General features: G+C 42.5%; 1 protein-coding gene across 2 annotated transcripts in view; it reads right to left on the bottom strand.

The window, feature by feature from the left end:
• Window positions 1–7,174: 7,174 nt before the first annotated feature.
• The window catches only part of LRRC49 (leucine rich repeat containing 49), a 303,332-nt gene continuing 296,136 nt past the window's right edge, over window positions 7,175–14,370 (bottom strand). The window contains exons 17-18 of one of the 2 annotated variants that reach the window (XM_073586941.1): window positions 7,565–7,764; window positions 7,175–7,350 (exon numbers count right to left, since the gene is read on the bottom strand). In XM_073586941.1, coding sequence (XP_073443042.1) covers window positions 7,347–7,350; window positions 7,565–7,764 — 204 coding nt within the window. In that variant the 3' untranslated portion in view covers window positions 7,175–7,346. Of the gene's footprint in view, window positions 7,765–14,370 lie in introns of both variants that reach the window. The other variant, XM_073586940.1, reaches the window with a different exon arrangement.

Here is a 14,370-nt window from a genome sequence, read left to right as displayed (position 1 = left end):
TCTTTCCCTTTTTGAAGATCGGAACATTTGCTCTTCTCCAGTCTTCTGGGACTTCTGTTCTCCATGAATTTTCAAAGATTATGGAGAGGGGTTCAAAAATTTCTTCTGCTATCTCCTTCAGTACTCTGGGGTGTAATTCATCTGGACCTGGAGACTTGAATTCATTTAGGTTAGCTGTTTCCTCACTATCTGTTTATAGATATCCTGGATTCTTCTATTCCATTAATAGGACAGTGAAGAACAGTTGATGTTACATTTCTTTTGAGAGAAAACATGCAAAATAGTAATTTAAAAGTTGGGCCTTCTCAACATCCTGTCTTACCATTTCATCATTTTCATCCTTTAAAAATCCTATAGCATCTTTGACTTTTCTTTTACTTTTGACATATCCCCAAAATCCTTTATTATTGCTTTTGACGTCTCTTGCAAGCCTCAATTCATTGTCAGCTTTAGATAAATCTGATTTGTGCCCTGCAGGTTCTGCAGACAGCATTATATTCTTCTTTAGATATGCCTCCCTCTTTCCATTTTATAAACATTTCTTTCTTCCTTTTTAGCATGTGCTTAAGTTCTGTGTTCATCCATCCTGGTTTCCTTAAATGCTTCCTATTCTTCCCTCTTTTCGGAATTGTTAACAATTGTGCATTGAGAATTTCATTTTTCAAGATTTCCCATCCTTCCTGGACATTTTTTGTCTTTAAGGATATCCAGCCATTGGATCCCTCCAATTCTCTTTGAGTCCCTTAAAATCTGCCTTTCTGAAATCTAACCTTGATGTCTGAGTCTTCACAGGTCTTCCTCCTCTAGTTATCCAAAATTCTAAAATAGCATGGTCGCTACCTCCTAGCATCCCAGCCACTTTTACCTCCTCAGCCATTTTTTCCCTGTTTATAAGGATTAGATCCAAGGTAGCAGATCCCCTTGTTTTCTCCCCTACCTTTTGGAAGATAAAGTTGTCAGCAAGAGAGGATAAGAATTTCCTTGACCTGTTAGTTTTGCCAGAGAGAGATTCCCAACAAATGTCTGGATAGTTGAAATCTCTCATGACAACTGTGTCATATTTTTTGGAGAACTTGGCCATTTGATGCATAAAGAGTTCATCCATATCTTCAGCTTGCACAGGCGGCCTGTAGTAAATGTCTACAATGGTGTCCTTTCCATTGTTCTGTCCTTGCATTCTTACCCAGTTTCCAAAGAACTCCGGGTCTCTGAAGCTTCAATCTCTGTGCAGATATACGCGTTTCCAACATACAATGCGACACCTCCTCCTCGTTTATCAAGTCTGTTTCTTGCAAATAAGTTGTATCCTTCTAGCCTTGTATTCCAATCGTGTATCGTCCCACCAAGTTTCAGTGATTCCAATGACATATTTCTTTTCCTGTGTTAGTAGTTCTAGTTCTCCTTGTTTGTTGCCCATGTTTTGTGCATTAGTATAGAAACATTTTAGTTTGTGATTGGTTTCTCTTTCTCCAATATTTTTATTATTTAGATTTTTTTGTCTTTGTTCTTTCCTCCCATTTCTAATAGCAGAGTTCTCAATAGCATTTGTCAGGTGTATGGCTTTTTCTGTCCTTTTGCTTCCCTTCCCACATTGTTCTAGTATCCCCATACAGGTGACAATCCAGCAGCTGTCGCTGTGCACTATAGCTGACAACTTGCTGCATCAGTCACGATCAGTGCTGGCACCGTCCATATCTGCTTAACCCCTTAGATGCTGCCGTCAATAGTGACTACATCATATAAATGGTTAACAAGAGTATGGGGGCTTCCTCTTTAAAGGCCCCTTTACATTTAGCGATGCACCAGCGATCCAGACCATGATATGATCCGGTCAGGATCACTGGTGCATCGCTAAATGGTCGCTAGTGAGCTGCCAAACAGGCAGATCTCACTAGCGACGCAGCGATGCTCGGCGGTCGCGCTTACCTTTCAGACGCAGCGAGGGTGTGCGTCTTCCACCTGCGTCCACGGCTCGACGACGAGAAATGGACCAGGCCGATCTCGCGCGATCAGCGATAACCAGCGGGGGAGCCGGTCGGAGGTAAGTATCACATGTAGCGATATCACTAGCAATACGGCTGCAGCGTCACTAAATCGGTGACGCTTTAGCGATATTGCTAGCGATATCGCTATGTGTAAAGCCCCCTTAACCCCATTGGCACCCAGAGATCTTGATTGTGTGGTCCTGATGTTTGCCATGGCAATTCGCAGCCAAATAACAGCCTTACAGTCTGCCAGCTACAGTGGCCTGTTCAGAAGTCAGTGACATTTAAGTGGTAAAAATACATTTTTTCATTTCTGTCATGCCACTTTGCATTCATTCCTTAACATCACCAGAAGGGTTAATAAAATACCTGACAGCAGTTTTCAATACATGGAGGAGTGCTGTTTTAAAATATCTAGGACCCCAAAAGTCAATTCAAACCTGGATAGGTACTGTCATGTCCGCCATGTCTGCCCTGTCTGTTTTCTCTCAAGAACTCCTGGAGCGATGTGCATGCGCATATCTTGTCTGCTATCCTGCGTGTTCCCTAGAGCAGTGTGCACACTCACCTCATGTCTGCTGAGCTGCAAGATGCCTGCGTTTCTGATTTGCTTTCTATGATCTTCTCGTCATGTCTAGAATCTCTGATCAGGTGTCCCTGTCTGGATCCTGCACTGTCTGGTTCTGCAATCATCTCATCTTATCTGGAACGCTGATCATGTGACCTTTCCTAGGATCCTGCACTGTCTGGTTTGGTAATCATCTCGTCATGTTTAGAACTCTGATCATGTGACCTGTCTAGGTTTCAGCACTGATTCTGCAGTCGTCTCGTCATGTCTGGAACTCTGATCATGTGACTACGCTCTGTTACCCTGTGGATCTGAACCCGGAAGTGCTCCCCTGGTCCTGACCTGGAAAAGGAGGTGCTATGCCCTATATCAGGCCGTCCCTTCCTATGCTCAGGGCCTGAGTATTGTGTTGTGTCCCTGCATGGCTGCTTGGTCTGTGGGGCGCTCCCTCTATTCTGTGCCCTTGCACTCTGCTCTGTGCTTGTATTCCATCTCTTGTCTTGTGTCTTGTCTAGTGTTTGTCCTTCGTGCCATGTTTTGCCCCTGCTCTGCTTTGCCTTGTAGTCCTTCTTTGCTCCGATTCTGTTTTGCGTTTCTGTCCTTGTTTCATGCCTTGCTCTGCTTTGTGGCTTCAGGTACCCTGCCTCTGTACCATGTCCCTGACCGGTCTCCTTACACGTGCAGGCCTCCGTCTCTGTACCCTGCCCTGACGTGTCTCCCTACACGTGCAGGCCTCTGTCTCTGTCGTGTCTCTACACGTGCAGGCCTCGCTCTGTACCATGTCTAGTCCCAAGGTCCTCCATTGGCCCGGCTCTGGGCTTCGGCCTACGCTCCGCTGCTAGACTGTCCCTGGCGTGTCTCTACACGTGCAGGCCTCGCTCTGTACCTTGTCTAGTCCCAAGGCCCTGCCTTGGCCCGGCTCTGGGCTTCGGCCTACGCTCCGCTGCTAGACTGTCCCTGTCCCTGGCATGCCCTCCGCCTCGTTCTTTGTCTTGTCCCTGTTGTTTCGTGCGCTCTTGCACATTTCGTACTAGGCTTTGCCGTGCGGTATCGCACGCGTCTCTGTCCTGTACCTTTGCCTAGCCCTGCCTTGTGGCTCCGTGCATGTGCCTGGTCGCCTGTGCCTGCCTGGTGTGCCTCAGCCGTGCTCGCCTGTGTGCCCCAGCCGTGCCCCGTCCAGTGCTATAGTGGTCTGGCTGCCTGGCCCCGCAGCGGTGCCGCCTTTAGTCGTGCCCGCTTGCAACTGCCATCGCCGGAACGACCTGCCGGTGCTCCCAGCCGTGGTCTCTGTGCTCCCTTGCACTCACGCTGGTTCTCGCACTGTGCCTTTTCATGCTACTCTTGCACAAACCCATTGCCTCTATTGCTCTTCTCTGACCCTAGTTTGCCTGCCGGATTCCGTAACCTGCCGACCGCTGCCAGAGGTCCGGACCTAGATGACTGCGGCCTGATGTCCGGAGCTGATGTCCGTAGCCAGATACCTGGACCCTGTCGGTCGATGCCAGCATTTGGATTCTGATGCCACCGTACCTTGTGTCTCTCCCTGGCATGCCCCTTGGCATGTGCAGGCCACCATACTGTGAACCTGACCCGTCCCTGGCATGCCCCTTGGCATGCGCATACCTCTGTCCTGTGAACCTGATCCTGGCGTGTCCGTTGACACGCACCATGTCACTAACTCTATCTTGTTTCCTTGCATGGAACCTTGGCTGACTTCTGGATGTCCGGATCCTGCCGATCACCCTCTGAGCTACACAGACCCTGATGCCATGGTTGATCGTGGACTGTTGTCCGGAGTCTGAGGTCCGCGTACCATCTGCACATTCCATGCCTGGACCTCGGCGTGCCATTGCACGCACCCTGTTCCACGAACTCTGTGTGTTCACTCACGTTTGCTCCTGTTGCACCCTGAAAAGTTCCTCAAGTCTTGGACCTCGGCGTGCTCTTGCACGCACCTTGCCTTATTTCTGTGTGTCCACGTTTTGCACCTGTTGTACCTGAAATCTTCCTTAATGAAGTTTCTTTGAATTAACGACTCGTCTTGCCTTGTCTTGTTTCCCTGAGCCGGCCGTCTGGTTCAGCTGCCGTGGTGGCTCACCCCCTTTGGTCTTGCCCCTGACACTCCCTGTATAGGAGGTGGTTCTCATTAGGTCAGCTCGCCCTAGGTGGGTGGGTGCCACGGCCCAGAGGGTCCACTCTTTCAAGAAAGAAACGACTCAGCGTAACCTGACGCTCGTCACAGGTACCTCAAAAAATAAGTTTTGTAAATTTCCTTGAAAAATTACTGCTTCATTTTTAAACCTCCTAAAAGGCTAACAAAATAAAATAACATTTTACAAATGGTGCTGATGTAAAGCCGACATGTGGGAAATTATATTTATGAATTTTTTTGTGTGGTATGACTATCTGGACTAAAGGGATAATCAAAGTTTGAAAAATGCACATTTTGTTTTACATTTTTGTCAAATTTCTGATATTTTTTATAAATAAACACAAAAACATATAGAAATAAAATTACCATTAACATAAAGTACAACATGTCACGAAAAAACAATCTCAAAATCATTTGGATCTGTTGAAACGTTCCAGAGTTATTACCACATAAAGGGACACTGGTCAGATTGCAAAAATTTGGCCCCGTCACTAAGGTCACTTGTGACCAGGGGCGGGCTGGGCCGGGAGGCAGAGGGGCAGTTGGCCCCCAGGCCGGTTCCTTAGCGGCACAGGAACCATTCAACAAGTCGATCTGTCTTTCTTTACAGGGTCTCCCTATCACAAGTATGTATGTGTATATACACACACACTTGACATAGGAAGACCCTGCGAAAAAAAACAGACTGACTTGTACAGCTTACTGTCATTTATCTTCAGCAAAGATGGGCACAAGTATGTAGAGCACACACGGATGTTCCTATACTGGATTCTTCAGTTCCTTCACATTTTTAGGTACGTTTTTGAGATATATGCAGGTAAAAAGGCTAAATATATAATTACAACTTCTTTCAATATTCATGTGAAGCTTAAAATACCCCCCGGGGAAGCGGTATTCACACCGTGAAACATGCGTTGGGGTATACGAGCCAGCACCTTAACCTTACCAGGACATGATGGGTATGTTTACATATATACTCCTTTCTTTCTCTTTGATGGACCTTGTGTAATACATGTGCAATTAGTGCACTCAGTGGTTTCTCTGCTCTGACTGTTCAGCACTTGTTTTCATGATCACACAGCAGTGGTGCTGTGGTGGAGTCTGCTACCTCAGCTGATGTTAATTTATGGGCAACTGTGCATGCATTTGATATTAATTTATGGGCAACTGTGCATGCATTTGGACTCTGGGCTGATAAGGGGTGCACCCTCCACCATAGCACCATTGATTTATATTACTAGGGCATAGTGCAATACAATGTACAATAGGACTGATCATCCTTAAGCATAGATTCCTCAGCACAGCTCATTTTGTACACAAAACTATTTCTGCAGTGGTCCTCAGGGAGTTAACATTAACCGTTTGGTTGCTGGTTTGTTTCTTTCGGGTTACAAACTTACTGACCAAGTTATTTTAACAAAATTGTCTTGTTTCTCTATTATGTGCCTGTTTACTTATAATAAAATTTGCATTTTTTAGATGGATCTGGACTCTGTTTTCCTCTTGTTTTTCCAGCTTAAAACACAAGCAGAGATTAAAAATAGTCAAATGTAAATTGAAGTAATATAAATTAAAGTAATATAAATTAATGTAGAAGTGAAAGGCTGTGTGCCCACGTAGTGCTTTTTAAGCGTTTCCGCGGCGTTTTTAAACGCGCGATTCTGCCGCAGAAACGCTTAAAAAAAAAAGCATTCCATGCATTTCTAATAGAAAACTCACATGTTGTGCCAATGGTGCGTTTTTTTACCGCTGCGGAATCGCTTAGGCTAGTTTCACACTAGCGTATTTTCCATGCAGCGTACGGCACCGCTAAGCCCCACCCCCTGCCGGCTCCCTGCTCGCCCCATCCGGTCATCGCCGCCTACTATCGCACACGGCCGCATGCGATCTGCGCACCCTATCTTTAGCATAGGGTGCGCAGACCGTGCGCTAGTAGGATTTTAGCGTGCGCTCCGCACTTTTGAAGGTGGCCCGAGCGCGCCAAAATGCAACATAGTGCGTTCGGCGCACTCGGGCGCACCTTCAAAAGTGCACAGCGCACGCTAAAATCCTACTAGTGCATGGCCAGCGCATGGTCTGCGCACCCTATGCTAAAGATAGGGTGCGCAGATCGCATGCGGCCGTGTGCGATAGTAGGTGGCAATGACCGGATGGGGCGGGGCTTAGCGGCGCCGTGCGCTGCATGGAAAATACGCTAGTGTGAAACTAGCCTTAGCGGTAAAAAACACAGCATGTTCATTAATTTTGCAGAATCGCCCGCGATTCCACATACCATTATATGGGCAAAAACGCATGGGAAAATGCATGTCAAAACGCTTGACAATAGCGTCAAAAACGCGTGTCAAAAAGCACATGTGTTTTCCCTGGCAAGGGCATGCGTTTCTGCTCAGGAAAAAATCGCTTGGAAAACGCTACGTGGGCACACAGCCTTAGTCTTTACTAAATACATAATCAATAGCACTCACAAAATGTTACAAAAGAGATTTTATTTTAGTTTTTTTTCCTCAAATAAAAATTCAAATCCAACAAGCTAAGTCGTGTATATAAAGGTAACAGTAGGGCATCCAAACGATCTCTTCCAAGGGTTCTTGAAGTAATGAAAACAGTCAAAGACAATGCCTTGCTTGATTCTAATATTCATTCACCTGGAAATAAACAAGTCCAAGTAATTTGGTGAAAAAAAATTCAATTTCGTAATACTGCAACCGCTATAAAATAGAAAAAAGCGGGAGATGTAAAGGGAAAAAAGGCTAAATTGAAAAAAATAATATACTGGTGAGGGAAACACATCATACTGAAAGGTTTTCATGCCTTAAATTAAACTAAACTGTGCAAGTATATCGGTGGAAAGAAGGCTACTTTTGTTCGGAGATCCTCTGTAAGCACTGCTTCATGTAGGAGTTCTTATCCCGGACCTCTATCACTGCATCTCTGACCAGTTCAATGAACATCTGAGGCCACAACTTCTGTAACGACTCGTTCTTTAAGCTGATATCATTGGCTTCATTCATAAGGTCCTTCATGTACGCCTGGCAGAAAGCTTTCTTCTCGGTCAATTCCTGTGTAGAGAGCTTATTGTTATTAATGATAAGCAAGTAAAAGAATAGATGCTACCAATAGTACTTTAACACAACATAAAGATAGCCTGTGAGGCTCTTAGGAGACCCTAAGACGGTAAGGACAGACCTGGTCGGTCCCTTCCTATTCATTACAAGAGGAGTAGAACCAGTGCAGAACTGGTCACAGAAATGGCATCTCTCTCTCTCCTATGTAGCAAAATTCAGCAACATAATGGGCCCTCTGATCTTTGCTGTGGAGACTCCTCATCTACACAAATCATTTCTTCCAAATAAAATAGCAGTGGAATCACTCCAGTGAATAAAGAACATCCATGCAGGAGAGGAAAATGTTGCTTCTATGAATACCCGTCATACTTCGATTTATCCATTGGAGAGCTAATTCTACCATTTTACTTTACTGAATCAAGTGGTTCCTCATAGTCAGGTTCTCTAAGGCTCTGCAACAGGACACATAGGGGATGATTTATTACAGCTGTATAACTAGTCTCCAAAACTTCAGAGACATGTCCGTTTTTCATCCAAGTCAGAGATGAAAATTACTTATACAAGTCTATGGCTCTATATAAATCACAGAAAGAAAAAAGGACAGTATCAGCATACTGTCTGTGATAAACATTGTCATGGATAGGAGAAGCATTGCAGTTTTTGTTGCCCCCCCCCCAATCAGTGAAAAATTACTGATGAAAATTGGATCCAAAATACTCATGAGCGGTCCATGATTTTACATACGAGAAAAATCATGGACGCTTGAATGAGGCAGAGGAGTCTCCACAGAGCAAATGTAATCCAAATAATCATAAAATCTGCCTGATTTATCAAAGTGGCACCTGCTGTTATATACAGTAAATCTGGTTTATCTTTAGACTGTGCAGACTAAGTTTATACTATCCAGATGGATTACTTTAGTCACCTAAGGTGAGCCAAATTGTGGCACAATTGCAAATCAATTTTGGCACCCTGGATCACAATTTAGGTCACATCTTCCAATAATCCACATACAATGTCTAAAACAGATAATAAATGTAGTATAAAGGCCCACCCTGCCGGGTATCGCTGATCGTGCAGCATCGGCCTGGGCCATTATTTCATCGTTGCTCTCCCTCTGGCCAGCGCGCATCGCTGCGTGTGGCAGCGGAAGCCAACGATCAGCGGGCTCCCAGCACTCTAAGCAGGCGCTGGGAGCTGGTCTCTAAGGTAAATATCTGCTGGCAGCTCCCGGCGTGAGCACGCAAGTTTATAAGGTACACATCGGGTAACTAAGTGACACGCGTCGCTTAGTAACCCGATATTTACCTTAGAGACCAGCGTCCTCGCTGGTGCTGATCGCTGGTGAAGCTGCCTGTTTGGCAGCTCATCAGCGATCATGTAGCGATGCACCAGCGATCCTGACAGGGTCGTATCGTTGTCGGGATCGCTGGTGCATCTTTATGTGTGACCGGGCCTTAAGGCATGAAAAAAAGGGTTTTAGAGGACATTAAAGCTGGTAATGCATTTTAGATGGCAGTCAACCGAACAATGCTTTGGCTGACAGCCATCTCAGCTGACTCTCCCATACACAGGAGCCGAGGGAACAATGCAGTTGATAGTCTGAAATCGAACATTCACGGTAGACATTTCCCCTGATCATCAGTCAGCTGGCGCCACCATACACAACAGAACGTCTGCCGAACCAAATCGATATTGGCAGGTACAGCAGACCTTAGTCAATTGTGTATGGGGGAATTAAAAAGGTTGTCTGGTCAAAATTGATAAGTCTACAGTCACTCTGGGTGACTGCAGACTTATGAATCCGGTTTCTATCCCGTTACCAAAGAGTATGAATGTGCTATACATACTCTTGGCCAGAACCCATCTAATGGGTGTGGCTTCGCTCCATACACTGGTATTGAATGAGACCGCATCCTATCTAGTGAGAGAAACTGTCTAGGGTCAGAAACCAGCAAATCCTCATAGCACACAAAGCATGTGCATGGGGAATTCATAAGTCTGCAGACACACAGTGACTGAAGACTTATCGATTTAGACTGATCAACCTCCCCAGATTGCTGTTATTTGTAGCATTTCCCCACTATCTTGATTATAAAGCTGCAACTTTAGATTTTTTTTGCAAATATCCTAGCGTCACCCATTTTTAATGCTACATAACCTACCCACATATAAATTGTGTCTAAACTACAAATCAGCGCATGGACTGCTACAAGTCCACTAATAACAAAAGGCGCATTAATAAGTGCTTAGGGCATAAAACTGACAACTATAAACCAACTACCCTATCTACGGTATGTTATTCTCTGTGTTTAAAGTGCCAGTCCGGTGTTTTTTTTTGTTTCTTTTTTTTAATTTACAGCACCAAAATGGTATCACTAATGTCTGTTCCCTATGTGTAGTATTACCGGTTACAGTCTTCTGTTATTCTCGGCACCATTCCAATACATATGATCAAATTTGTGACTAGCTGGATCACTCCAGTGTTTGCTGGGTAGACTGGAAATCACTTCTCACTGCAAGACTCAGAATGAGTCTCTCAGACTTACACCGAGAGCTTGGGACACTTAGTAGGTACTTCTGGTCAATCACATTTGTGATAACAAGATGGTGGAAAGGGACCGGAGAGGCACCGGCACCAGGAGAACCATAGGGAACAGACATTAGTGATATCACTCTGGAGTATATATATATCTATTTTAGCACCAGAGTGGTATTTTAATGTACTTCTGTCAATCTATGAAAAAAACAGGGTCTGTAGTAACATGTATACTACAATAATAAGTTAATTATATTACAACTTCTGCCACAAATTTGTGCAGACAAAAAAGGCAATAGGCAAATGGACAAATCAATAAAATCAATCATTTATTCATATAATTTCATAAAATTGAAACAAGGAAATTTCGCAAAAAAATACCAGGTACAAGAATTATTTTTGGTGCACACAGAAAAAAACTTTTCATACATCAATTTCATAAAATTATATATATGTATAGCGGTATGATCATGAATAGTGCTCAATTTAAATGTAATTGCGCAGATATAATATACCACATGATCAGAACATAAGCACTGAAATTTCATAAAATTATATATATGTGTATAGCGGTATGATCATAAATAGTGTTCAATCTAAATGTGATTGCTCAAATATAATATGCCACATGATCAAAACACTTCCTAAAATTTTATTGCAGAAAAAAGAGGGAGATAAGGAAGGAAAAAACCGGCACCGCCATATCTCCAACAAAAGAATAGCTCCTCAAAAAATAAAAATAAATTCACTTTGCTCTGTGCATAATATCCATGCCCTAGTGGCTAGCAGCAGAGGAAGCTAATCCTTAATTAAACAATGTAAAGTGCATAGTGCTAAAAGTTAGTTGCACCTTCGCTATGCTCCGTGCATAATATATCTGCCATAATGGCTAGCAGCAAAGGAAACTGATCTTTAATTGAACAATGTAAAATGCATAATGCTCAAAGTTAATTGCAACTCACATAGATGCGGCTTCTGTGGCCCTTTCACTCGTGTACCCGGCTACCCCGACAGCGCTGTTTCGCCGTGCTGGCTTCCTCAACAGGGGGCGTATATGTGTCTCATCCAAAAGCCCGTCTATAAATAGCACTGATTACAGCTGCAGCTAATGTCGGTCCACCCGGCTAATAATTGCGCATGCGTAATTACCAAGGACTTCCCCTAATATTTCAATATTCAAGCCATTGATCAAGTTAATTTGGGTTGTAGAGGAGGTAATTTGGGAAAAGTCCTAGCCCAGAAAGAAAGTAGATGGATCTACTTGTTGGGAACAATGACACCACAGGGTCTCAATGAAACCCTGGGTTTCAATGCGTTTTTGTAAATTTGGGTCCTTTTATAATCCTATTCTTGCTTTTTGTATATGTTTGTGTTTTTAATTGTTTTTAACAGTTCTTTTTGTTTATTTATAATACAGCAAGGAATTATTTGTAATAAAGAGAACTCATCATGGTGTGGTGTTGGAACACCTTTATGAGCATCCTGTGAGGCGGATTTTCACCGTATGGACAAAGATGAAGATCTTGATTTTCACTAACAAAATTGTATATTTTATAACCTTAAGAATAAAAAAATATATATTATTGTATATCCTTATAAATATAAAAATATATGTAATTTATATTTAATTTCAAGAGAGGTGTATTAATATATTGTTTGTTATATAACTGTAGGGTTTTTTTGGGGTTATTATTCACATTAATGCATTATTATTGATTAATGATGTAATGTTAATATATTTTTCATTTGTTATATTAATGTTGTTTTACTATGTCTACTTTGTAGGTTGGTAATAACACTTATTTATTTATATGGTAATTTTTTGTTAATATTAGTAATTTATATGAGTGTTTATTTATATTCATAATATTAATGTTATGCTATTGAGGCGAAATTTATTTAGAAATCAAGAATTCTCCATTAAGATATTGTGTCCAAGATATTCTACACCGCACTTATTGTTATTTATAAACTTTTTTGCCCAGTATAGTATGATCTCGGCGCCTGGTTAGCGCATGCGCAGTTCGGGACGACCCACGGCTTCCTAGTATGCTCATCAGGTTACGTATAGCGAATTACGCTTACGTTCCACGAGCAGTGACATAGGAAACCTTGTTTGTATTAGGGGAAGTCCTTGGTAATTATGCATGCGCAATTATTAGCCGGGTGGACCGACATTAGCTGCAGCTGTAATCAGTGCTATTTATAGACGGGCTTTTGGATGACACACATATACACCCCCTGTTGAGGAAGCCAGCACGGCGAAACGGCGCTGTCGGGGTAGTCGGGTACACAAGTGAAAGGGTCACAGAAACCGCATCTATGTGAGTTGCAATTAACTTTGAGCATTATGCATTTTACATTGTTCAATTAAAGATCAGTTTCCTTTGCTGCTAGCCATTATGGCAGGTATATTATGCACGGAGCATAGCGAAGGTGCAACTAACTTTTAGCACTATGCACTTTACATTGTTTAATTAAGGATTAGCTTCCTCTGCTGCTAGCCACTAGGGCATGGATATTATGCACAGAGCAAAGTGAATTTATTTTTATTTTTTGTGGAGCTATTCTTTTGTTGGAGATATGGCGGTACCGTTTTTTTCCTTCCTTATCTCCCTCTTTTTCTGCAATAAAATTTTAGGAAGTGTTTTGATCATGTGGCATATTATATTTGAGCAATCACATTTAGATTCAACACTATTTATGATCATACCGCTATACACATATATATAATTTTATGAAAGTTCAGTGCTTATGTTCTGATCATGTGGTGTATTATATTTGCGCAATTACATTTAAATTGAGCACTATTTATGATCATACCGCTATACATATATATAATTTTATGAAATTGCAGTATCTCCTTCTTTTGATGTATGAAAAGTTTTTTTCTGTGTGCACCAAAAGTAATTCTTGTACCTGGTATTTTTTTGCGAAATTTCCTTGTTGCAATTTTATGAAATTATATGAATAAATGATTGATTTTATTGATTTATCCATTTGCCTATTGCCTTTTTTGTCTGCACAAATTTGTGGCAGAAGTTGCAAAATAGTGTACTGATCTAAGGTGGCTATTATTGTTTTTTTTGGGACTAATTTGCTATGTATAATAAGTTAATGTATGTTAGTTTACTTAAAATATTAGTCATCCATTTATTAATCAGCCATAGTCAATGTTAACACAAAGGTAAGGCAAAATTCAATGTAATAAGGTATCATTATACCATTTCAATCTAATATTATATATTTGCAAATTAAAATACAGTTTAAAACTGAAATCACTTTTGCCTGAAATTTCACAGACCAATAATGGAGTTATTTATATTGTATCAGGATCCATTAGAGATGAAACCAAAGTCAATGAGGGGGAAAGGTGGGGGGTTTGTTTTGTTCCTGCCTAAAAGCATTAGATCATGACTTGGATCATCCAGGGTGAGCGTGAGAATTAAGTTAAAATACACAAAATCCTTTCAAGCAAATTATTATGGTAAAAAGTGCATTTTTCCTTTGCAAAAAAAAACCCTCAACTGGGGATCCTTATTAATGGGCATTTTGGAGCAAGTCATATTTAGTTTGCTGATTTACTGCCAAAAAAGCACAGTTCTTAACAAGTTTTCTTAGAACTTGAAAAAGTGTACGGACAACAGAAAAAGTAATAATTAAAAAAATGATATATATACCGTATTTTTCGGATTATAAGATGCTCGGATTATAAGACGCACCCCAAATTTTGAGGAGAAAAATAGGAATTTTTTGTTTTAATAAAATGGTGGTGCTTCTTATAATCCATGTGTCTTATTGCTTACCGGGGGTGGTGGCTGCAGTAAAGTGGGGTCCCAGGGTCACTGCTGGAGGAGGCAGGAGTGGGGTGATGCTGCAGGCCGCAGGCTGGGAGGAGGGGCTCCCGATGTGCTGTGCGCCGCTGCAGGTGTTTGGTGTTGTGGGGGTGCTGCTGGGGTGTCAGGCGCTGCTGCTGGGATCTCAGGTGCTGCGGGGGGCTCTGCCGACATTTCGTGAAAGGCCAGAGCCCTTCACAGTTCCGTGGTTTCTTGTGCGGTGGA

This window comes from Dendrobates tinctorius, unplaced genomic scaffold (assembly GCF_039654945.1).
Source record: "Dendrobates tinctorius isolate UK_male_01 unplaced genomic scaffold, ASM3965494v1 ptg000097l, whole genome shotgun sequence".
Classification (NCBI taxonomy): domain Eukaryota; kingdom Metazoa; phylum Chordata; class Amphibia; order Anura; family Dendrobatidae; genus Dendrobates; species Dendrobates tinctorius.
This window is presented reverse-complemented; position numbering and strand designations above follow the sequence as displayed.